Source organism: Pyrus communis, chromosome 1, assembly GCF_963583255.1.
Source record: "Pyrus communis chromosome 1, drPyrComm1.1, whole genome shotgun sequence".
In the NCBI taxonomy this organism is placed as follows: Eukaryota; Viridiplantae; Streptophyta; class Magnoliopsida; order Rosales; family Rosaceae; genus Pyrus; species Pyrus communis.
In genome coordinates, this window is record NC_084803.1 from 11,142,742 (window position 1) to 11,168,499 (window position 25,758).

Consider the following 25,758-nt stretch of genomic DNA (forward strand, 5'->3'; position numbering starts at 1 on the left):
TCACCAAATTCTATCAAAGATGAAAACTGTTGGTCAGCAACATTGTCGTCGTTGTCATTATGATCTAGTTCCGGAATATCATATAGCCTTCTTCGATCAATCTTCTGAACAACTTTCCAACCATTGCCGGCTTTAGGGTCGTCTAGATAGAATATTTGTTTCGCCATAGTTGCTAAAATGTATGGGTCTTCATCGTACCAACATCTGGTAGTGTTTACTGATAGTAAACCATGATCTCGCTTAACACTCGTTCAGTTATGTGGGTTTGTATCAAACCAAACACACTTAAACAGTATCACTTGACACCTGCCTTTGTAAAGCAATTGTACTACATTAGTTAGTTTGCCATAAAAATCAATGTCTTCACTATCGCCAGCACCCGGGACGTGGACACCACTATTTTGAGTAGACAACTTGTCATCACGTGTTGCCCCTAAGAACTTGATCCCATTGACATGACAACCTGAGAACAATTCAATGTGAAGCGGTCCTCTCGCCAAATTATATAATTCTTCATCATAAGAGGGTGAATTCAATTCCTTCAATTTGTTCATCTAATATAACATATACAAAAAGTTAACCTATTAGTGTAACCAAATTTAAAGACGTGCATGAACAATTTAGAAAATATGCTCAATTCAAAACACATACAACTTACATGTTCGTGAAACCACGAAGGAAATAATTCACGGTGCTTCTTGGCATATAAATGCGAAGGATGTTCTCGCTTCATCAACTGTTCATGCTATTCAAGGTATGGCAAAACCTCGTCACAATTGTTGAGTATGAACTAATGTGCTACCTCCATGTCATTTTTAGTAAACGATTTGCCTTTTACAGAATTGTCGAATGGTCGCGCAATTTTGGCAAAAACAGACAGTTTCTCTTTTCTGACACCACCGTCATTATTGCATTGAGGACGATTGAAAGCTGTCTCAACATCTTGAAGATACATTGCACAAAAAGTAAGTGACTCATATGCAACCCATGCTTCCACAAGTGATCCTTCGGGCTTTGCCCTATTTCGGACACACTTTTTCAACTCACCAAGATATATGCACAAATAAAAGGGTAGATACAAATTATTCAAAGTGTTCATTGATCATGAATTTGTTATATATATATACATATATTTATATATATATATATATATACACACACACGCTTAATTAAGTACCTTTCTATTGGATACATCCATCGACAATTGATTGGTCCGGCAAGCAATGCCTCATCTGGCAAGCGAATCATACTTGTAAAGAAAGCTGGAGGAAATATCTGTTCGAAATTGCATAAGACGTTCACAATGTCGTCCTGCAATTGTTTAAAATCCAACTTCCGTAAACACCTTGCAGTTAACTGTGAAAAAAATCTCGACAACAACACTATTGGTTTCACCGCATCAAGAGGCAATAAGTGTCGAATACCAACCGGTAGAAGGCGTTGGAGTATCACATGACAGTCATGACTCTTCATGTTTGAAAATTTACACCCACTTACGTTCACGCAACGTGAGATATTGGAAGCATACCCATCTGGAAACTTTACAGAAGAAATAAAGTTGAAAAACTCTTTCTTCCCATTCGGCTTAACTGTAAAAAAAGGATGGCCCTTCTTCAATGTACCACCAACTTTCTTCATCCACAAGGATGACCTAATGCCCATTCGTTCCAAATCAAGGCGAGCTTGGACCGTGTCCTTTGTTTTTCCTTCAATGTCTAGAACTGTCCCGACCAAAGTATCAAACACATTTTTCTCAATATGCATAACATCGAGGTTGTGTCTCAATTTTAACTTTGACCAGTACGGGAGCTCAAATAACATACTTTTGTGCGTCCAGTTTAGATGTGTAGTTGGTCTGGGCTTATTGACCCCTTTGCCAAAATGACCAAATTCCAAATGGTTTAACTGATCCAAAATCTCATCTCCGGACCATTCTCTTGGTCTTGACTGAGTCTCTTTTGTGCTGTGGAAGGCTTTATCATTATGACGCCACTCGTTGTCCCAAGAGAGCCATCTACGATGACCAAGATAACAAACTTTTCTCGCATGCCAAGACGATGTTACATTCTCCTTGCATATTGGATATGCCAAATAACCCTTAGTCATCCACCATGAAACCATTGCATACGCGGGAAAATCGTTTACTGTCCACATCACTGCTACTCGCATGGTGAACATTTGCCCAGTAGACTTATCGTATGTACGAACACCGTTTTCCCATAAATCTTTTAGCTCATCAACCAATGGTCGCAAATAAACATCAATGGAATTTCTTGGATCTTCGGTAATTAATAGAGTCAACATCATGTATTCTTTTTTCATGCACTTCCAAGGTGGCAGATTATAAGGAAACACGACGACCGGCCAAGTGCTGTGGATTTGGTTTAGAACCCCGAATGGATTAAATTCGTCGGTGACAAGTCCCAATCTTATGTTTCGCGGGTCAGCTGCAAAATCAGGGTACATCCGATCGAATTCTTTCCATGCCTCTCCATCTGCAGGATGCCTTATCACATCGTCATTTACCCGTCTTTCTTTATGTCATCTCATATCGATTGCAGTATGCATCGACATGTACAATCGCTGCAACCTAGGCTTTAATGGAAGATAACGCATTACTTTTTGTGGAATCTTGGTCTTTCTATTCTATGATGTCATTTTAAACCTCGGCTCATTGCATACAGGGCATTTATCCAACTGTATGTTCTCCTTATAGAACAATATACAATTATTTACACATGCATGAATTTTTTCATACCCCAATCCAAGACCCTTCAACACTTTTTGGGCACTTTTATGATCTTCAGGTAAACAATTGTCCTTTGGAAGCATCCTCTTGATAACTCCCAAAAAGTAATCAAAACACTTGTTTGACAAACGAAACTTGATCTTGCCATGCATCAACTCCACAATTGCCGTGAGCATCGAAAAGTTCTCGCAACCCGGATATAATTCTTGCTTGGCATTTTTCAATAGTTTTTCATAGTTTTTGAATGCCTCACTGTCCATGGTTGGATGGCCGTCATCTCCCCCTTCCTCATTGGTGGTGGTCGAGGCGTATGGATAAACGTCATTTAGAATATCCATAACTTGTTCATTAGGATCCATATTAGATTCAACAGTCCCCACTCGTGTCATGTATGAAGATGAAGCTTGGTCTAATCGTTCTCCATGATGATACCAAGTAGTATAGGTCTCCATCATCCCATTTCTTATTAAATGAAATCGAACATTTTCGAATGTCTCCCTCATTGAGTTGTTACACCTCCTACACGGACATCGGATATGAGTTGAACCTACGTTGTGTCTAGTTGCGAAATCAACGAACTCTTCTATTCCATCCAAGTACTCAACAACACATCTATTATGATTTTGTATCCACTGTTTGTCCATTTTGTTTGCAATCCTAATAAAAGAACAAGAATTACAACAACTTCAACTATTGTCTTGTCACCTTATTCCTTCGGTAAGGGCCCTATCCCATTCAGGAATGCACAATTATGTGCCGTAATTTATGATTCCAATGGATGAAATTTCGACGCGTGCAAATTTCGGCAGCATTTCCTTACAGTTCTTCAAGTGAACGTCATAGATACATAATATCTACCGTGTACTCGAAGAACATCAGAAAATGTTACCAAAATTTCCACTATCGAAACCTAATCCATGAACCGCAAACTACAACACATAACTATGCATTCCCAAACTGTCCAAAAAATGGGACAATTCAAGAATTAATTGGACCACAGTCATGCTTTCGCATCCATGCACGAAATCCAACTAATTCTCAAACGGGAAACTAAGTTTGTCTTGAAAAAAATATACAAAGTTAAGTAGTATTAACTTCGTACAACACAAAACAATTTTGTACGTGATGTACAAAAATTAATAAAGTTTATTTTAACAAAGAAAATACCTTCAATTTCGTTCTTCAATGATATTCGTATACAAAAATCCTGTACAAAACAAATTTAGTTATTTTAGTTTGAATTCTCAATTCAAAGTTACATATACAAAATCAAATCGCTTATTGAATAGGGATAGATCGAGGAAGGGAGAGGAAATGGAGAAGAAGAGAGATGAAAATTTATTGTGTGTGTGTGGTGGGGGAGCTAGATTTCAGCTGGGTAGACTACATAATCGTTACTAATTTCAGATGGCCAAGAAAAGGGGTAAATATTGTATATGATCAGTGCGTCATTCTGCTTTCTTTGTCATGGAAATTGTTTGCTTCTGATTGATTAACGAAGTTGGACAATGCAAAATTACAATTATTAGATGCTAATTGAAGTATTTGTATGCGGGTGCGCGCGCACGTGTGGGGTTCAGCTGAAGGGGGTATGGACTGTGTTGTATGTTCATGGTGAGTAGGCTAGATAGCAAAGCATATAACTCCTACTTTTCGACTGCCAAGAAGATAAGCTGAATATTGTGTAAGATAAAATGGTTATTTGGTTCATTTATAGTGGAATTTGTATACTTAAATTACAGTTCTCGTATGTCAATTGAAATGTTTCTACAAATGTTATCTAATTTTTTAGACGGTATAGTTGTTTTGACCAGATAGAACTCAAGTAAAAAATCAGGGACTGGTTAATACAAGCTGAAATCATAAGTATATCGACCAAAAGTTGGTCTATTTCTTGAGTGATGGTTATACATATTTTGCGAAATTTCATGTGTTAATATATGCTTTATGTATCATTTTCCCGTGTTAATATATGCTTTATGTATCATTTTCCCATGTTGATTTTCGCGTTATCAGTGCTTCCCAAAATTGCTTCATATGACAATTTACTTGTACTTGTTTTCTTAGGCCAGAGACAAGATATGCAGGGCAATTCATTATGGTTCTAAATTCTTGAGTAATGGAGAACCTGGAACAACCCAAAATGTGGACAAATCCACTAGAATGCAGGGCAATACATTATACCCTTTAAAATTGAAATTGCCCACTTCAATGAATTGACATCCTTTAAACTTGGTAAGCAAACATTTGATGAACATGAAATCAAATTAAACACGTAAAAATTATAAACACAACATCAAAATTCAAAATTTGGTGGAGGAATAAAACAACTCTTCAGATGAACATGCTAAGGTGATGCTTTTTCATCGATTAGTTATCTGACAGTACAAGATTTTTCATCCTCTCACTTGAAAATTTCAGTACCTGATTGAAGATCCAACATTTGTGCCAAGACAAAGGAAATTTTGATGCCAGCTACAGCAAAGGGATATTCCCACTCAGCTCTAGTTCCATCTTGCTTGTGCAACAATCTCTGGAATGATTCCTGCAAGAGGATGAAATCAGAAACTTATTAACCCCTTCTTGACTCCTACAGAAACATAGAACAAAGTAAATACTTAATTACAATAATACTTTGAGAAGAAAATAATACTTTCACACCCATACCTATTAAAGCAGTGAAAGGAAATGTTTGTATGCATTCGCACATGGATGAAATCCAAACAAAATTAACACCAGTGCCTCTGTAATGTATGCAATAAGCTAGCTACAAGGTTTGAAACAGGTCTAAAAGTTGTCCACTTTACGCGACGAATGTGACGTCACGCAAAATAGTTTTGCGCGACGAATAAGACATTTGTCACGCAAAGGTAGTTTGAGCAATGCAATTGTGCGTCCCGCAAGATTTTGGCACGAAACCAAGGATGATTACCGCTTTTTTCCCAACATTACGTGACGAAGGTCTATGTACGTCGCGCAAAGTTCCATCACGCAAAGAAATTTTGCGTGACGCTTTGTTGCCTCTGTCGCGCAAACAAACTTTGCGTGACAAAATTTGCTTCGTCGAGCAAGTTTCCGTCATGCAAAACAGATTTTGTACTAGTGCTGGTAAAATAACATAAGGGATTTTTGAACATTAATCTTCCAAGAAGATTAAAATTTAATAAAAACCTGGTGTTAGATTGATTATTGATTTTAGTCCCTTAATGTGTACTTAATTCAAATTCATATTATATTTTTGTTTTTATATTTAATAGATAACTTATTTAATGTTATTACATTAAATTTTAAATTTATTATTATACAATTTTATTTAACTTTCTCTAATAAGTGTACCTAAACGTCCATATCATAATATATTTTACTAAATTAGTGTACCAAAATGACCGTACCTAAATATATTATAGTGAATTAGTGACAGATAAGAAAATATGTAAAAACATAAATGTACCGAAAATTCCGCACCTAATTATATGATACTACTAGTGTACCGAAATATCAGTACCTAAATATATTATATTAAACTAGTGTACTAAAATGTCCGTACCTAAACATATTAACTCATTGTACCGAAATGTTCGTACCTAAATATATTGTAATGAATTAGTGGCAGATAAGAAAATATGCAAAAATATAAGTGTACCGAAAAATCTCTATGAAAATATTTTTCTTATATAAGATGCCTACCATAATGAGAATTAAAAGCTATAATATTTTCATAAAATTAAATTCATAAAATTTATATAAAAAAATATATATATATTGAATACATATGCTGGCATTAAATATAGTCTAGGGACTAAAATTAATTTTTAATCTTGTATAAGATATTTTTCTAAACTTCATCTTATTTAAGGATTAAAATTTAGTTTTCTAATAAAATAATTAGTACTGAAACAAAAGAAACAAAAAATCTCTAGCTAAGCTATCATAAATTTGGAATGAACCAACTCGGTCCCCGCATGAGCTTAGGTGAAGCATGATAGTAGTATTCTCTTGATTGTCCAAATTTCTGACCATCTAAGTAGAAATTGTGGAGCCAAAGATATTCACCACACGTGGATTTTTGGATAAAAGAGGACAAAAATACCCTTGAGGCATAACGGGATTCCTACGAGCGAGCAGCGGGCAATCATCCCTCAACAAAGTCGAAAATGCCCCAAATAGGTAACAATTCAAAACCTATTTCATCAAATCTCATCTACAAGGTAATTCCCAAAACCTATCTCATTCCATATATTTTCTACCTCATTATTTAGCTAATCAATTAGTTAAATAATTTATTCATTCCATAATTCCTAAAACATTCCTTCTAAAAACATAATAATTGACTAATTAATGGGTTAATTGCCTAATTAATCCCTTAAATGTCAATTAAGTCATCCATTTTACCCAAAAAGCACAATAAGGCCGTTTATCCTCCACCCCAAAAGAAATCAACCATGCCTTCTGCCTTTTCTATCACATCTTTCCTTTTTATGATAATAATTAGCTAAGTTAATTAGGGAATTATTTTGATTAATTAGCTAATTATTTCATAACTCCAATTTGAAACAAATCAAGAACCTAGCCCACAAAAAGAGCTAGGTGGCCGGTCCTCTCTCACCCAAAGAGGCCGGCCATTGACCTATAAAAGCTATCCATTCTCTCCCAAAGACTACTTCCAACTCTATTGCTAAAATTCTCTAAAAATTCTCAAACAATTTCTCTCTAAATTTTAACTTTGGCATCGGAGGTTTTTCGGCCAAAGCCCCCCCCCCCCCCCCCACAAAATTCATCTTGGGCGCATGAAGCTCTTGGCCTTGACCAAAGGTGTTAATTGTTTTGTAGGTGCAATTTTGTCCAAGATCAAGGAGGAAGAAATTTGCATCTACAGAAATGATGAGAAAAATCACACATGCTGGTTTTACTACGTACAGCAATATAGGAACTAACTCCTAACTCTGCAAAATAAATGCAGTTGGCTTCCAACCCTGTGAAATTACTCACGGACAAGGAAAAAGAACAACCTCGACTTGTTACAAATAATATTTGGTTCCCCAAACTCTGTACCTCGATAAAGCTTCCGCCCTCATCCAGATCGACCTTGTAAACTAAAAAATCATGAGTCATCATCCGGGTACCAGAATCGTTCTTTTCGTGATCCGTAAACTGATGGATCAACAAGATTTCATTGTTGGTTGATGATCCTATCAAGTATGACTTGTCCTTGACCTTTACATGACTAAAACCATTAGGACGACCACCACCAGTGGAATAACTTTTCCTTGATTCTTCTTTTTTGTCATATTCCAACTTCTCATGATCATCTCCAAAGCGTCACGTTCGACTTGTAACCTTTCCACTCTTAATCTCCTTGTTTTTTTATCAAAACATATAGCATGCCACATGACGACAACAATAGGCATAAAGGGGACTCTTTTCTATCATCCAACATCGGACAGATGCTCCAACCTTTTTTCCCCAGCCTGCACACACCAATTTCCATAGAAGAAAAAATTGCTGCCACCCTACATTCTGAGATATTTGAACTGGACAGTGCAATTTTAAGAAGAAAGCGATCAGCTTTTCGAACTCCAAATCTTTGGAAGGGCGGGATTTTTCTCAAGGAAGGAAGTACGTGTTTCACTACAGAATTAGGGTTTAGTAGAAATACTTTAGAGTTTTCTTCATTGACCATAATCAACCAACCTTTGCAGGAACTATGAAACCGCCCTTGATTCCGCTTTGACAACCCTAACTTGATAACGTTACCATCAGGCGGGATGGTGAACTCTAACCCTAAGTACGTGGGACTTGGTTTAGTACCGCCAAACTTGCGGGTCCAGGCTGGTTTAGTGCCTATTAACCAAGGAAATTGTTGAACACTGCGGATGCCTCTTCGCAATGCAATCGAACTCCAATTCTTGCAGAGGATGCTTAAGCCGCGAATCCGATCAAGTAAGTCGAGGCGCTGTATGATATTCTCCATGGTATCCGAAGGTGCTGTCTGCCAACACCCTTCTACAACTAGCCATGGCCATGCCAATCAACCCCAATCCCAAAACAAGAAAACCAATTTTCCAAAAATGACAGTTTCAAAATTTCAGAAAAACGAGTAAGTTAAAGACGGTTACCTTGAACCTCGTTGCCGTTCTTGGTGTCCTCGACCTTGAGGCGCTTCTTCTTCTTCAGGCCCTGCATGCCGACCTCCTTCCCTTCACCCCCGGGAAGATTCAAGTCCTCGTTCATCTCCTCAGGTGCCGGCATGTCCAAGTCTGCGTCCATTTTGGGTTGGTTGATGTCGACACTTCGTTTTCTCTTCTTCTCAAACATCTTTAGTTACGTAATTAATGGCGGAACCCTAGACGGTAGTCCTGTTTGGCTGCTTCTAATTGTATGTTACGTTGTTTTCTGCTGCCAAGCAATTTATGAGTTTGGCTTGGTTAGGATTCTTATTTTTTTTCCAAAAGTTTGGATTCTCATTCAACTGAACTGCTCCCCTAAGTTCCTAATTTTGAGGACGTATCGGCTTCTTTTTCATATGAGCCCTTAGATTAATTATTTGGTAGATTAAACTATCAACTTAAATAATTCTTCTTAAATCAAAACACAATAATTCTGCGAAGTAATTAAATTTAAAAAATAATAATAATCATGCGCGAATTAAAAAAGTAATCTTTGAAGAGTAGCAATTCATATGCACTAATCCTAAGGCTGGTCCTGAGATTTTGGAGGCCCTGTGCGAGACTCAAACGGAGGCCCTTACAAGGTCTAAATTTTGGTTGCTATATTGTCTTTTATATTTTATATATTTTTTTTCTTGTGTATAAATTGATATAAATGCAAAAGAAAAAAATACAAAAGAAGCATGGTTTGGTGGCTATGTATCTGCATTCTTTATGTTTTTGGGTTCAAAACTCCTTACTTTAAAACACAAAAAGCATGTTGTGCTGCTATGTACATATCATATCACCGCACATATATCATAATCAGAACAACACATGCTCTTTATTATGAACTAGTTAAACAAATCACTGGTTATGATATTTGTAGCATGTTATAATGAACTGTTAGTTTTTTTATTGCATTTTTTCTCACTCCCTAAAGTGAGGATGCTTCTAACCCCCACTCGGTTGATTGTCGTTAGATTACTTAGAATTCAAGATTCGTGTCTTAAATCAATTAAACTAAATTAATTTAACGGTAATCAATAGGAAATGAGCATTACCTATTCACCTCCACTTTAGTATTGTGAGCAAAGTTGTATTATATGATATATATATATATATATATATATATATATGACTAAATGGTCTTCAAATAGAATGAAAACTAGATGATCCTTAAAAGCTTACCAAAAGAATAAACGAATGACATGTATTCGATTAAATGATGTCATATATGGAAAGGGGGGTTTTAAAGATTATATGTTCAAACTTTTAAGGATTTTAATTAATTATGATATTCCTAATCATAGATTTATCATCAAAAGTTATCTTTTATAATGATAGAAATTAAACTACAAATACTAAAGAGAAAAGAAAAAATTAATGTAGTTCAAAAAAGGCCCAAAAGGGTTCTACTGGGAGTTGAACCCGTGCAAAAGCAAATGTAGTACATTATAAAGGTTAATAAAATTCAAGGGCCCTTAAAACTCGAGGCCTTGTACAGTCGCACACCTGACACCCCCTTAGGGTTGGCCCTGACTAATCCAATGTAATATTTGGAAAGTTACTGTGGGCTTAGTGAAATCTTGGCATTCCAAGGTTGCTCAAATCCAAAAGTAGTGCTGGCAAATTGAGCTGAGGAGACGGATTTTCTCAACCCATGATTAGGAGAGATTATTTATTTATTTCCTCTTATTTATATTATAATTGGTCAAGTGGTAAACAAGTGATGACATGCACCCCATTAAAAATCTTTATGAAGCACTTCAATAACTCAAATATATATATATATATATATATATATGTATATATATATTTTGTCATAGGCTCTTTTGGTTGGTAAAGAACATACTTATCCTTCTCAGTTCCCGATATGCAAACCCAAGACAAATGGAACCTAGACTTTTGAACACAAGTACATTTTTCAGAGAATCCAACTCCTCATTCTTGTGTAGCACCAAACATCACATTAGAATATTGTTAACCTCTCTAATACAATGTGATCTAATCTAATGCACTAATCCAATCCTAGTCAACAAACGTGGCCATCAGATTGGGAGTTTCCCTATGTTGCACGGTATAATTGTACAAGCTTTTGTGTTGGAATTTGAGTGTGACATTTATTCACCATGCGATGCAAACTCAAATCAATTATTCTGAGCACTAAGTAGAGAATGATCAGAGTAGTGACAGACCACTTTTCCTTTTTGATGGGGGACAAGGCATAGTGACTTGACTTCTTTCATTCTTTGTGGGGTTCACATGCACTTTCCAACTCAACACTCCCACACATTCTATTGGTCATGAAAGAAACTTCGGTAGGGCTTTTTGACCAAAGCGACTCTCACACGGAGTAGGACTAGCGCTTGGGTCGGGTGGACCAAAATATACGAGATTTTATATTTTTGTAAGAAGTGTCTTATAAATGACATGGTTGGACACTCCTACCTAAAGTTTTCTTTAGTTTAGGAAAATTAATTGCCATGCCAGTTCTAGCCAAGGCAAGCAAACGAGATCGAGAGGGGTATACAAAATCGAATAGTGAAGTTTCTCTCAAAGCTACAGAATTTATGGTGCAAACATTGCTCATTTACAATGAGAAAAGATTAAAAAAGGACATAAGAGGTGATTTCACAACCTCCTCCCCAAGCGAAGATGGCTCATACCAGCAACAAAGAGCATCATTTCTATTCGAAAGATTCAACGTGCTTATATGGTTAATCGCTAACCGGTATCAGATCACAAAAACTACATCCCAACCAATCCACTTCACGTTAATACAGAACTCTATGGATGTACCACCAGTCTTATCGACCGAATAAGGTTCGGGTAAAAGTAGAAGCCGACTGATTTGGAAGACTATGACAGAACGGCCAATCTCGCAAAATATGGCAAGGAAGCATCTGATAAAACTTCAATCTTCTTCTTACGCGACTAACCATCCCTGGTTTGAGTTGATCTAGATCAGTATTGTTTATCACCTAACTCCGAGGCATAATCTGTACGCAGCACATCATGCTGTTGCCTAAATATCCCAATTATAATGTATGGGCATATAACCATGCCCGACATAAACAGCGTGAACTGCAGTAATGCAAACAGTACTTAGACAGTTTGCCACAGCAAAAATAATACGTAAATCTACAAGGTATGACAAGATGAAAAAACAGGATTTACCAGAAGAGGAAGCGTCAAGAGACTCCATATTGGCCACAAAGCGAAGCAGAAGCTGCCAAAAAATAAAGAGCAGCAAGTCAGAAGCAGTAATTGTAAACGTACCACCTGATGAATGTAAATGGAATTGCAGTATGGTTCCTCTTACAAGCAAAAGGAGATGCCGCCAAGTAGTGTCACAAATGGCAAAGCAGATATACTTGCTAATTCCCATTTCTCGTCAAATCTCCTTACGCTCCATGCCGACATACTCGTATAAAAGAAGATGATAATGTTTAAAACTATGCCCGCCATCCCAAGGTATAAAGGCAATCTGCAAGTTATATAAAATAGATAAGAATGAAAGCTTTAAAATGTATATGTATCCCGATCAGTTAAAAGTTAATACACCATATAATTCGTGACAACTACTGAATATACGCAGGCAAACCTTGCTTCTCCAGTCGCTAAAAGAATAAGAATTTTCTAAACAGCATGATTATGCTTGTCTTACACATAACCCAAATCTTAAGCAAATATACGCACAAATCACTTGACCATAAATCAAAATCACATAATCCAAATTCTCATTTAATAAATTAATATTACAATTGCGTGAACAGAAATGAAGAGGTATAGGCTCTGTCAAAAAATAGCAAGCAATACATCAAACATAAGTTTAAGCTCGGTCAAAGCTTGCAAACGCAATCAATTCAATGGGAAACTACCAAATTTCCACGAGTATGTCTTGTATCGTTTCCCAACAACACAAGACTGAAAAACCAAGTCATACAGTATACTTGTCCAATAACACTAGCAATAAAACAGTAACACATATCACTTATCACAACCCTGAGGCACAACCCTTCTAACAAATGAACAAACAAAATAACTAGAGGTGCAAACTGAGAACAATTCAAGCAAAACCGATACCTTCTAATTCGCTCATCATGGCAGAAGAGATATATCAAGTTGGATTTCCTGTCACCATAGTACACAATGAATGCTGCTGAGGCAAGCCAAAGGACATTCTCAAAAATCTCAATCCGTGACCAAACTTTCGGACTTTGTGGGGATGAAGTGCGCATAACCGAGCATGCATCATCCTCAAGATCATCGCCGCTAGATGCATAGCCCTGGCTATGTCTCTGCCTCATGTATCCGGCCCCAGTTGGCGTACCACTGGACATCGATACAAACAATATGAACTACACAAACTATAAGAATCTCAAGCCGCAGAATCTGACCAAACCACGCTAATCAATCACTAATTAAACCCCCACCGGGCAAAATTCAATTCTACAAGGAATGTAGTAAACTGTTCTACTCTCTCTGCTGCTCCTAAACCTCTAATCAAATTTGGAGCAGCAATGTGTTTCTGTATCTATGAAAATTGAATGCAATAATCTAGTAATCCAATCACCAATATCACCTAAAATTACACAGGTCCACCACATGCTCATCAAAGAACCAATAAATCTTGATAAACCAAAGAACCCTTATCAGAAATCCAAATTCCCGCAAAACCATCTCGAATTCCAATACAAAAAACAAGAATTTCAGAAGAACAAACCCATCTGGTCCTGGAGTCCAATACCTTCCTCCAACGAATGCTTCAAAGTCTTCAAACACAGTTCCCGAACTCAACCTCCCGTCGGAACCCAGACGCCAATTTCATCGGTTTCTCCGATTTCCAGACACCAATCCGAAGCACGCAGCAGTCCTAGTAGAGGAGAGCAGAGAGAAAGAGACAGAGAGAGAGCGAGCTGTGTGTAAAGGCTGTGTAACTAACGGAACTCTAGAGGGGTATTTTGGTCTTTTGGGTCTGTGCGAGCGGGTGCAGGTGTTTGGAGAGGGAAGACAGAATTGGATCAACGGAAGAAAGAAAGTGTCTGGATTGGATTGGAAGTTTGCAGGGACTGGGGAAGAAGTAATTAAGGATATTATTCCTTTCGTGGACGTTTGAGAACAAGAATGTCAGGAAAGAAAAAGAAGCTTCCAATTTTGATTTTAAATTTTTTAAATTTCCCTCTTTAATGTTTTTGGTTAGGTAATATATCTTGATTTATTAATTTTTTAATAAAAAACAATATGGGTGAATAGAATAAATTGAATGTAGAAATAGGTTAAATGAGTTCAAATAAAATTTCTTATAAAAGAATTCGAGTTTAGATGAAGAAAAAAAAATGAGAACACTCGCATAACAAATCTGACTAGTTATCATGAAATTTTTTTTTTTTTTTTTTGTATTATGTAGGTAAAAAAATTCAAACTCAGCTGCAACCATTAAAAGAATTGTGTCACTAATTGATTTAATTACCACAAATTTATTATTTTTTCCGCGTGATAGAGAAAGCTGAATTTATTGACTACACAACGGAAAGATTGAGATGGTTTAAAAGTCACGCCAATTAAAAGTTGGCGAGGGGTGATTGGCCCAAACGCGAAACGTCTAGGTTCATCCTCCCCAGTTGACTTTTGCTTTTCTTGTTGATTGCCTGCTTCAAAGGCAAGCAAGCAAATTGCTGGCTTCAATTTGGCATTGTTTCGCATGCTTGCAAAAGGAAGAATGTTGCATTCAGATGTTGTTAGCGGCCGAGGGTTGTGTTCTGGATTATGAGCCACAATAATATTTTGCCTCTCGGATCCGGCAGTGCCGATCTCGAGCCAGCCAGTCCGGGATGCTAGAGCTATTGCCATCTCACTCAAAAACAAGGTTACATTTTATTACAGTAGTTAATGGGGGCAAAAAGTAGGGTGCAAAGGACATGCCACAATGGGTTATGGGATTGTATATCGATTACATGACGACGACATTTGTACATAACATAGAAAAAAGAAAAAACAACCAGCAGCTACTTCACCGTCAGTTACCGCCTCCGTTGCACAGGCTAACCAAGTCCATCAGTGTTGAATATAACACTTCCAGGGATAGATGACCTAAAAACTTCCTAGTTTCTGATGCAGCATCGGAAGCGTCTATACTGAGTTTTTGTTCCTCTATAAACCCTCCGTCTATGACCAACCACCATGAGATACATCCTTCACTGTCTTCTGGGTCCACATGTGCCACCAAACTGAGTGTTTCGCCCTGATCCAGCTCAAATGACAAACAAAGAAAGTCTCGTTTTGCCTTTATTCCAACCGTAAGAGCTTCTTCATGAAGCCAGCGAATAACTTGACCTGCAACCTGTCGCCAAATTCCACAATCATGTTAAGCACGCATGAGTTGTAGCGTACCACATGCAACCATATGCAAACAGACATCACAAGACACCAATGGTGTGTTTGCCAATAATCTGTTTTTCACAACACTACCCTTTTTTTTAAATAAATTAAAACCGGTTAAACCACCTCAGAAATATAAGAAATACCTGCTGCAAAATTATCACGGGAAGATCTGCCAAGTCGCAATCGTATCTGTTCATTGAACAAATTTCCTCAGAATTCTCGTTGAACAGGCCAACCACATTAGGAGCACCTTCCCCTTCTACATTGATGCAATCATCTGTTACAACCACCTTAGTATGAAACTGAGACTTGGCAACGTTCCTCATGTGACGCATGTCAGATGCTCGGGTTTGGCATGCATGTAGAATAGATTGAGGAATCTTCACAGAGAGCATCCATGATGATGTCCGTGAATGCCAAGTGGGGTGAGATAACAGCTGCAGATATGGTACCCCTTTAACCTACAGAATCATGAACACAAGTGAGAAAAAGTTCAACCAAATTTAAATTCAAGCATTGATGTCTTCACAAGAATTTGAGCTTTACCACATTTTCCAGCTCCTTAAGAACTTTGTTTGAAAAGATCCGATGAGCCAAAGACAAACAGAAATGACCAAGAAGTCCAGAACCTTCTTTGGCTGGTTGACCAGATACTCGAGCACCTGTTGAAGTTGGTATATCCTTTGCTTTGACAAATACATGCTGGTGAAAAATCTGTTGCAGATATATTTCACAACTAATTTGATCAGGAATTACTGACTTTATCTTTGGGGTTTCCGGTTTATCATCCTCTGGGAACTGCAGGCCATCCAATGTGTCCAAAGGTAAAATTGCATTCTCTATGTTTTGGGTGCTTGGACTGTCAGCCGTTTGTTCATCTTTAGATGGGATAAGTGATATGAACACAGAGGTTCCTTCACCAATATTCAGTTGCAAATAATTTTCTTGTATTCCAGTTACATTGACTCCTAGAGTTTGATTGAAGGCTTCACGATTTACCAAATTAAACACCTGGACCATAAGACCAGGAGTTAAAATCCATTAAAAAGAAGTGTGAAAGAGGGATAAATAAGGAAAAAAAGAATGTGAAAAATATACCTGCTCATCGAAGATTGCTTGATGAACTTCACGAAGAAGTGAATGCGTTTCTTTAACACACTCATCATCACTTACAGATTCTTTCTCAGCTTCCCTTGATGAATAGGCTTTGGTTTTACTGGATTCAATTGGAGTATCACCTGGATCAGCACCAAGAAACCCAAATTGAAGAGATCGAAATGAATTTGGAGGTAGATTAATCGCCAGCATGCCAGCCGAGTCATGTTCAACACGAACTGTAGACAGAGCAGATGGACGAAATATAGCAGCTCGATCATATAATGAATTGTCAAACAGATCAATGGTAAAGCCTTCATTTCCAGAAGCTGAAGCTGCCATACGCTGCCGCTTAACTTTCCAGTTCTGCTGCAATCTATCCGCTTGTCAATATACAAGATGGAGAATATTGTTCAAGAATATATGAATACTATCGTACCAAGTTCCTTTCACTCATGCACAAACAGAATATCACAACTTCTAAGTTACCCAAATTCCTCTGTGCAAGAAGAAACCAACGGGCTTATTGAAGTTGTTTATAGGTGATACAAACAATGGACGCAGAAATATACACAATTAAAGCAAATGGCTTTGCTGGGTGATAAGAAAAAATAAATGGCAAACAAACTAACATCACTGCCAGAGCATCACTAAACATTGCAGATTCACCTGATTAGAGCACCGTAAAATCTCGCTTCTCGAGCAACCTGTCGGTCCAAAGCTTTGGCAGACTGCTTAAAATACTTTCCAAGATGCTGAAATGGTAATCAATAACACATAAACAGATATCCACGAACAATCAAAACAAAAAGTTACCGAATTTAAAAAATTTACGAAATTTACCCTGAAGCATTGAAGCTTGGTTGCGGCAGACACAGCAAGATCAGACATAGCTTCATTAGGAAGCAGCTTAGGACGCGTCATGCTAGCCACTGTTACAGCATCGTTTGTTTCTACCTGCACACATTCACATTCCATTAGAATCACTCAATCACAGCAAGCATTGCTCCTTCAAATGAATGTCTCCCCGAAATCGAACGAAAATCGAAATACTTACAGTGTTGATGAGATCTATTATAACGGAGAGCTCCTGGTGCGCCAGCTGCAAGTTCTCCACCATGCTCTGCCATTGCCACTGCGTCGCCGCGCTCTCTTTCGAGCTCTTCTTCTGCTTCTTGTTCTCGTCCTTCTCCACAGCCCAGGCGAAATCGATTCTCCGAATCAAATTCTGCCGCTTCTCGTCGTAGCCTACATCACTTTAATTGAAGAAACAGACAATTAGGGTTTCCGAGAAAATAAAAAGTTGATGCCTGTTTGGTTGCCGAGAAAATAAAATCAGACATAAAGACGGTAAATAACGACGACGTACGGAGGAAATCGTTCAAGGCCGTTTTCTTCAATGACTTCCAAGCGCTTGATGGGAAGCTTGTCGAGCGAGATTTCCATTTTTCCGTCCATTTTCTCTCGATTTTTTCCGGGAAAGTGAAAATTTTCAGAGAAAATTCGGGCAGAACCCTAGGAGGAGCGGGAAGTGGGGAGCTGGGTACTGAAAGGGAAAAGTCACGGATTGCTTTGTGTAAAAAGATGTATTTGCCTATTCCGGGCCTTTTTCTCACGCCCATTTTTACTTATCATACATCCTCTTTAATTTTTGATCATCCGATTAAATGAATAGAGAAAATCAATAGCCAAACTTAATAATAATATGTGAAATGAACTGTTATTAGCATTCCAAAAATCTCATTCTACACTCCTTACAAGTGTATTTTTCTTTCTAATTATAGAAAGTTTGGAGTATCAAATGAGATTTTTGGAGTGCTATAACAATTCCTTATGTGAAAAGTAAAAAGATGTATGTGAATGGCACAACCTTTTTCTAATAGGGTTATTCTTGTTGACCTTTTAAGTTTTAACTGGATTTTTAGTTTTCGTATGGAAAATGATGCTCGTCGGATTCTTTTCCTGAGGATCTCGGGAATCCCGTGATCATGATCGTTCATCGTACATCGTGCGATCAGTTTTTGTTATGTACTATTTATATTTAATTTTAAATTTTAAATTTAAAATGATTTCTAATCGCACGATGTATGAAGAACAGTTATGATTACAGGATTTCCAATAAAATGATCTGACAAGGGTCATTTTCCTTTCTTTAAAACCCAAATTGTTTCACTTAACTTCTTGAAACTCAATGAACGATGAATGTCTCATATTGGTAGGATTTTGTTAAACTTTGCTACAGTGACACTAATGGGCCTAAAGAGTCGATTGAAGACGAAACTAAGCATAGAAGAGAGGCAAAGGCAGAATAAGCAATGTTGGAGGCAAGGCTCCTAAAAGCTCATATCAGAAAGAGTAATGCTAGATAAACTAACTTTTAAAATTAAATTTGTAAATGATATGATGTGTCACTAATAGTAAATAAGCACGTTAATAAACATTTAAGTAATAATTCAATCATCAACAACTACGTCATACTATTTACAAATTTTAGTATAAAAAGTTAGTCTCCCTAGCATTGCCCTACCAGAAAATAATCTTTAAGTATGGAAGCCCCCTCACTTCACTAAGCTAAGTACTGGTTCGGTACAAAGGTGCTTTAATAAAAAGTAGGTATAAAAAAAACTGAGCTAAAAAATGTGTTTGATAAACACTTAAAAACAGCTTATTTTCACAATTTTGGGTGAAAAAAAAAACCGAAAACGTGAAACAACAAAAATGAGCTTATTCTTATAGCACAACAGAAGCAATTTTTTTTCAAAGCGAATACCAAACCAGCCCTAAAGGCATAAGAGAGAGAAAGTTATGTGAAAAGAAGTATGTTCGTATGAGAAATTTTATTTGAACTCATCTAACATCTTTCTATATCCAACTTACTCTCTACACACATATTACTTTTAATTAAATTATTGATATCTCTTTAAACCCAAATTTATTACCTAAATTACCCTCACAAACCCAATTCAATTTATAAATTTATCTTTACACCCATTTAGAAAAAAAAACTCAAAAACCAGTGTTCTGCATCTCATTCAAGAATTATTTGATGAGATGAGTGAAAAGGATGAGGTCACTTATGGCTCATTAGTTTCGGGGTACATGTTTCATGGGTTTGTTAGTTGTTTTCGAGATAGTAAGAAGCCAAAGTTAACTAATTAGAATGCTGTGATTTCTGATTTAGTTCAGAACAACTGGCACGAAGAGGCATTAAATTTGATTCGCATAATGCAGGCATGTGGTTGCAAACCAAATACCGTGACATTGTCAAGTATTTTTCCCATGGTATGGTATTTATCAAATCTGAAAGTCAGGGAGGAAGTACATACTTATGTTGTTAGAAACAATTTAATTTGTCTGCACACAAAGGGATTTTGATCAAGCAAAAATCAATGTGCTGCAAGTGCTATTATACATCAATATACATGCAAAGTCGAGTTTTCTTTACCAAGCACAAAGGGATTTTAATCAAGCAAAATGTAAGAGCTTAATCATTTGGACATCAATAATCTCAGCTAATGCATCCCACAAAGATGTTGATACATCTCTTGGCCTCTTTTATGAGATGCTGAATAGCATGGTTCAATCAGAACAAGTGACATTTACATCATTATTAACAGCTTGTGCAAATCAGTATTCTTCAAAATCATCATCCATCGGGTTGGTTTAAAGCGACATTTAGCTAAAATGAATATAGGATAAAGATTGCATAGTGGCAGGGTTTGATTATTGAATGTGGGTTTATTGATAAATTTTAATTTTATTGTTAGTTTTAGCTTGTGTAAGATCCCACATGGACCAACAGAGAGGGAGTGATGTGCCTTATATGTACGTGTCCACCTCCATATAGCACAAGGCCTTTTGAAGACTCATCGGCTTCGGATTCCATTGGAACTCCGAAGTCAAGCGAGTTCGGGTGAGAGCATTCCCAGGATGGGTGACCCACTAGGAAGTTCTCGTGTGAGTTCCCAAAAACAAAACCGTGAGGGCGTGGTCGGGGCCCAAATCCGACAATATCGTGCTACGGTGGAGCCGGTCTGGGATGTGATAGAATGGTATCAGAGCCACTCTGTCGTTCGGTGCGGATGTGCCAGCGAGGACACTCCTTGCCGGGTTCCCCTTAAGTGGGGTGGATTGTAAGATCTCACATCGACCAACGGAGAGGGGGTGATGTGCCTTAAATGTAGATGCCCCCCTCCATATAGCACGAGGCCTTTTGGGGACTCACTGGCTTCGGATTCCATTAGAACTTCGAAGTTAAGCGAGTTCGGGCGAGAGCATTCCCACGATGGGTGACCCACTGGGAAATTCTCATGTGAGTTTCCAGAAACAAAACCGTGAGGGCATGGTCGAGACTCAAAACGGACAATATCGTGCTACGGTGGAGCCGATCTAGGATGTGACATCTTGTGCTTGATAGTAATTATGAAATAAAGTAAAAAAAATAATTCACATTTAAAATTTAAGTTGTGTGTAGAAAGAAGTTACATGAGTTTAAATAAAATTTTCCTATTCATATACTAGAAACTCGCTGATAAGTACTAGATCTTAAAAATTGTAACCTTCAAGCTACTAATACATTTTTTTTTCCCAAAGTGAGGGCATCGCCATAATTTGGTCTTCCTCCACTGCCACGTTAATAAAGTTAACGTCGTTTGACCGAATCAAAGGCGTCGAAGTGAGAGTAACCAAGTTGACGACACTCGTTATGGAGCCGTTCCTATTTTGGATTTTAGTTAAATTGCATCAATCAACGGTTAGAACTCCTGCCATTTTAATTGTCCAATCACACCCATTTGCACATAATTTTGGGTTTTCAACTGCCAAATTCATACATATTGTATACCGGATTAAAATTATGAGATGAAACTTGCACATTTCTTTGGTCACAACCTTTGGTATATAACCATCTGTCTCGTATACGTATTGTATACCGGATTAAAATTATGCTTTTGCTCAAGTTTTCTGAATCTTGATTTATTTTTGTGGTAGAATTTGATAGTGAATGATATAATGGATGAACCAGATGACGACTAGAAGGTACTTTGAAATTGAAATCTACAAAATATATAGAGTTTGATATCGAAAAAGAAGCATATGATTTCTACGAGTATTAGTATTCAAAGAGAAAGTAGTGGCAATAAAAAAAAGACAAGTGAACTCACTTCAAGAATCTTTTCTTGTGCTAAAAAAGGGTTTCAATCCATAGATAAGCGAAATGATATGATTAAAAGATCAAGAGTAGAGACGAGGACTGGATGTGGTGCTCATGTGGGAGTTATGTTGGATAAGCGTAGTGGGAAATTTATATTTATACTTGTGCTAAACAACATAATCATCCCTAACAAACAAAGAATATGTTCATATATTACAATCCCATCGAAATCCACAGCCTCACAAGCCACTCAAGTAGACTTGGTTGAAGAAATGGGGATTCCACTTAGGTTGACTTATGAGTTAATAAGCAAACAAGTAGGTGGAGGAGAATCTTTGGAATGTATTAAGGTGGACCAAAAATATTATCATGGAACCGTACTTGGAAATAAAAAAATGGCATATGGAGAAGTTGGAGCTGTGCTACACTACTTTTCCAAACAAACTTCTATGAACCATACTTGGAAAAGGAATTGGATCGACCATTTGTGTTTGTTGGCTGTAATCATCACAAGAAGATCGTTGAATTTGGAGCAGCTTAAACCGATCTACACAACTTGCAACTTAAACCAATTCATGCCAAGGTAGAGAAAATCAAGTAGAAGGTCCAAAGTTTATGTTCTCAAGGCAAAAGGGAACGACATCTTCCAAATATCCACCTGTGGGCTGTGGCCTCTCATATTGTTGAAGCCGTCCAAGTTAAAGAGAAGGCTGGAAATTGGCCAGGCGGTGCTGGGAGGAGGGTTGTGGGTAAGGTGATGGTTGGTCGATGTGGATAACCGCCGGTAAGGTTGCGTGGTGAGGGGAGAAGGATCCAATGAAATCTTTTGGGAGGGTGGAATTATTTATGGCCATTGACATGTATATCTTCTATCATAGAATCTACTAAAATCCACTAAAAAATGAAATCCGATCAAATTCCTAATTTTTTTACTACACCTAAATTTGTATACACTTATTTAAATTAAATTTATTAAAATCGTAATTGACTACATATGAATTTAAATTAACTTTTAAAATGTCTTTTAAAATTTAAATTGACTACAATAAAATTTATAAGTGATTTAAAATCTTAATTTGACTAAACCATATCTCAATATGTATTTTTAACTGTCATTCGAAATTCTAAATTGTTTGAATGTACTATATTCCTACTAATTTCCTAAAAAAAAATTCACCCTAACAGATATTATGTTGTGACATTTCTTTTCCTTTCTTTATCGGTGTGAGTTTCCTTTCCCTCCTAAATGACCGTCGTTGATTCATTTTTTAAGCATCTAGGACATATTCAAGTTATTAAAGCAACAAATCTGCATGACCTTGGTGTATTCAAGTTAGTTAGAGCAACATATTCTCTCTTTATACTTTAATTTAAATTTTCTTTCCACACGTGAGCAACTATCTAATTATTAATTACTGCGACTCACATTTGATCAGTGTCAAAAATCATCCAAACTCGATAGCATAAGAGTGTAGGTAATACAAAATATTTTGGTGGAGGGATTGCATGTAATTTTACACAAATCCGGACCTGTGATCAAAGGCATGCAACTTGTCCCTTCCACCTGAGTCACAAATTCAGACCTTTGAAATTTGATCTAACGGCTAAAGTTATTATAACTTTTAAAATGAGCTCCTGTTTGTAGCCGTTTAATCAAATTTCAACGGTCCAAATAAGTTGATGAGAACAACTTGGTGAAAGGAATATGAGAAAACAGAGAGAAATAAAAGTTCACCAATTAATTAGCTAGTTTAGCTAGGTTGTCAGAAAAGCCCTTACGTGTTGAAAAAGAAATGAGTAATACCAATCTTGATATGAGTCATCAACGTGGAACCTACGTGTAATGGCCGGTCATCACCTATCTGGAAAAATCATCAGAAACCTAAAAACAAAAGCCATTACGAAATGCAGCAGCAGCACACCTTCCATTTCTCTCCTCCCAACTCTATTTATTTAAACCCTAATTTCTAGCCTTCAATCCAGTTTTCTATATATTTGCTTATTCCATGCCTCTCGTCCCTATCCTTTTTATTAAATATAGTTCTACCCAAATATTTTTCAAATATCATATCATTTGGATCATATGAAAGAGAGCATGGGAAATCCGCTGCATTTGAAGTCCTTGAATCACATCTCGATAGCTTGCAGATCAGTTGAGAAATCCCTTGATTTCTACCAGAATGATCTAGGGTTCTTCCCAATCAGGAGGCCTGGCTCGTTAGATTTCACTGGTGCATGGTATATGTATTACCACTGTTATTAATTTCCATTATTCAAGATCATATATAATCTGTATATACTTGTAAAACCAACAAGAACCCTTCAATTTGTTGATTTCGTTGTAGTTAGGATTCCGCTTTTGTTTCCTGGTAGTCACGTTTGGGTTGTGAATGCATGGACTGTCGTTTATAAATCTTATGCTACCTACTTTTCGAATAAAGTGTCCATTTCAACCAAAAATAATATATTGTGAGCTCTCTACTATGATTTTGAGACTATAGTGGATATATTATTTTGTGTTAATTTTGGTTAATTTTAATCATATATAGGCTATTCAATTATGGCATTGGCATCCATCTTCTCCAATCTGAAGACACTGATAAAATGCCCAAGATTAGCCAGATTAATCCCAAGGATAACCACATTTCTTTCCAGGTCTCTCTCTAGCTCCTTTTTGTACATATGTTCTCATCTTTCGTTTTCCTTTTCTCTTTAAGACCGATATCGCGGATGATATTATGTTGAAAATCACATGATCAATCTCTAATTACTGTAGTTAGACGGTTGATCATGTGATTATCAATATATCCAAACGTAGAACATACTTTTTAAACCACTTAACTACAAGTCTTCTTATGTTTTTCCATATGTGCATGTGTATTGAACCATTGATCATGTGGCATGACTAGAAAACAAAAAACATTTGTTTGTTTCTTTGCTTTGCAGTGTGAGAGCATGGCCTTAGTGGAGACAAAGTTGAAGGAGATGCGGATCGAGTACGTGAAGCGCAGGGTGAAGGAGGGTGGGATCAACGTTGATCAGCTTTTCTTCCATGACCCAGATGGCACAATGATTGAGATCTGTAACTGTGACAACGTTCCCGTTATACCCCTAGAAAGCCAACCTATATCAGATCCTGCAGCACGTATCAGCTGCAGTGCTCATAAGAACAAGTGCCACACCAGATCATCAGACAAGTAGTCCAAATGAAACATCAACAGCATCAGCAGCAGATGGCATATATGCCTCCCTCCTATGCACATCAAGAAAGATTACCTGCCTTCTGCATGAATGGGGAGTTTTTAGGAAGAGATATTACGTTTAATTTGGTCAACCAACTTGAAAATGTTCCTGAAATCAGAATGTGTATGTATTTGTTCCGATTCAAGTTTCATCAGTAAGCAGATAAAGTTATAAAAATAAAAATAAAAGCTTACCCACACACACGAGTACTTTTTTTCTACAATTTCAAGCTGTCGATGTGTTCAGGGCTTCTGTCTTTGGACATTTGGTGTTTTTGTACACTGTAAGTTCAGTGTGCTGTTGCGCGTGGAGCTCTTTTTTTGGAGGACAAAGAAGGTTCGGACGAAGAACAGAAGAAGGCTCGGCCAAAGAAGGCTCTGCCTCTGCCTTATTTTGCTTCTTCTTCCCCTTTCCCATATTGTTCTTCCCGTTTCCCATATTGAATATTAACTTTTGTATATGTGTATGAGTATTGAACTATTGGTCATGTGAAATGACTAGAAAAGTAAAAAAAAAAAACATTTGTTTGTTTTCTTTGCAATGTGAGAGCATGGCATTGGTGGAGAAAAATTTGAAGGAGATCGATGGGGATCGAGTACGTGAAGCGCAGGGTGGAGGAAGGTGGGATCAACTGTAATTAGCTTTTCTTCCATGCCCCAGATGGCACAGTGATTGAGATCTGTAATTGTGCCCCTAGAAAGCTAACCTATCAGATCCTGCACACGTGTCAGTTGTAGTGCTCTGAAACAACAGCAGATCGCATGAGCAGATAAAAGTTGAAAATAACCAGTGCTTTTTTTTTTTTTTTTAACTTTTGTTTTTGTTTTTGTTGTACATATGTGCCGATTCAAGTTTCATCAGTGAGCAGATAAAAGTTAAAAAATAATAACTTACCTACAACACATGACCGCTACTTTTTTTTTTTTTTTTTTTTTTTGATACAAGCAAAAGAATATGTGCTAGGAGAACACATGACTTTGGTTGCA

At 37.1% G+C, this 25,758-nt stretch overlaps 4 protein-coding genes and 1 pseudogene across 4 annotated transcripts; 1 reads left to right on the top strand and 4 right to left on the bottom strand.

The window, feature by feature from the left end:
• Positions 1-790: 790 nt before the first annotated feature.
• On the bottom strand, positions 791-3,108 carry LOC137743217 (uncharacterized). Its single transcript, XM_068483120.1, has 3 exons — positions 2,759-3,108; positions 1,178-2,506; positions 791-1,019 (listed from the first exon to the last, which is right to left on the bottom strand). Exons 1-3 carry the CDS (start codon positions 3,106-3,108, stop codon positions 791-793), a joined length of 1,908 nt encoding a protein of 635 aa, XP_068339221.1.
• Positions 3,109-4,845: 1,737 nt separating this feature from the next.
• On the bottom strand, positions 4,846-9,016 carry LOC137743304 (F-box/kelch-repeat protein At1g57790-like; annotated as a pseudogene).
• Positions 9,017-10,888: 1,872 nt separating this feature from the next.
• On the bottom strand, positions 10,889-14,046 carry LOC137715526 (uncharacterized). Its single transcript, XM_068454880.1, has 4 exons — positions 12,985-14,046; positions 12,221-12,385; positions 12,076-12,127; positions 10,889-11,982 (listed from the first exon to the last, which is right to left on the bottom strand). Exons 1-4 carry the CDS (start codon positions 13,239-13,241, stop codon positions 11,863-11,865), a joined length of 594 nt encoding a protein of 197 aa, XP_068310981.1. The 5' UTR covers positions 13,242-14,046; the 3' UTR covers positions 10,889-11,862.
• Positions 14,047-14,759: 713 nt separating this feature from the next.
• LOC137743172 (mediator of RNA polymerase II transcription subunit 17-like) lies at positions 14,760-17,954 on the bottom strand. Its single transcript, XM_068483066.1, has 8 exons — positions 17,747-17,954; positions 17,435-17,633; positions 17,221-17,334; positions 17,047-17,132; positions 16,381-16,753; positions 15,829-16,293; positions 15,426-15,743; positions 14,760-15,241 (listed from the first exon to the last, which is right to left on the bottom strand). The coding sequence occupies exons 1-8, from the start codon at positions 17,833-17,835 to the stop codon at positions 14,918-14,920; spliced, it is 1,968 nt and encodes a 655-aa protein (XP_068339167.1). The 5' UTR covers positions 17,836-17,954; the 3' UTR covers positions 14,760-14,917.
• Positions 17,955-23,466: 5,512 nt separating this feature from the next.
• On the top strand, positions 23,467-25,515 carry LOC137718442 (glyoxylase I 4-like). The gene is made up of 3 exons (XM_068457997.1): positions 23,467-23,767; positions 24,079-24,184; positions 24,476-25,515. The coding sequence occupies exons 1-3, from the start codon at positions 23,613-23,615 to the stop codon at positions 24,728-24,730; spliced, it is 516 nt and encodes a 171-aa protein (XP_068314098.1). The 5' UTR covers positions 23,467-23,612; the 3' UTR covers positions 24,731-25,515.
• Positions 25,516-25,758: the final 243 nt, after the last annotated feature.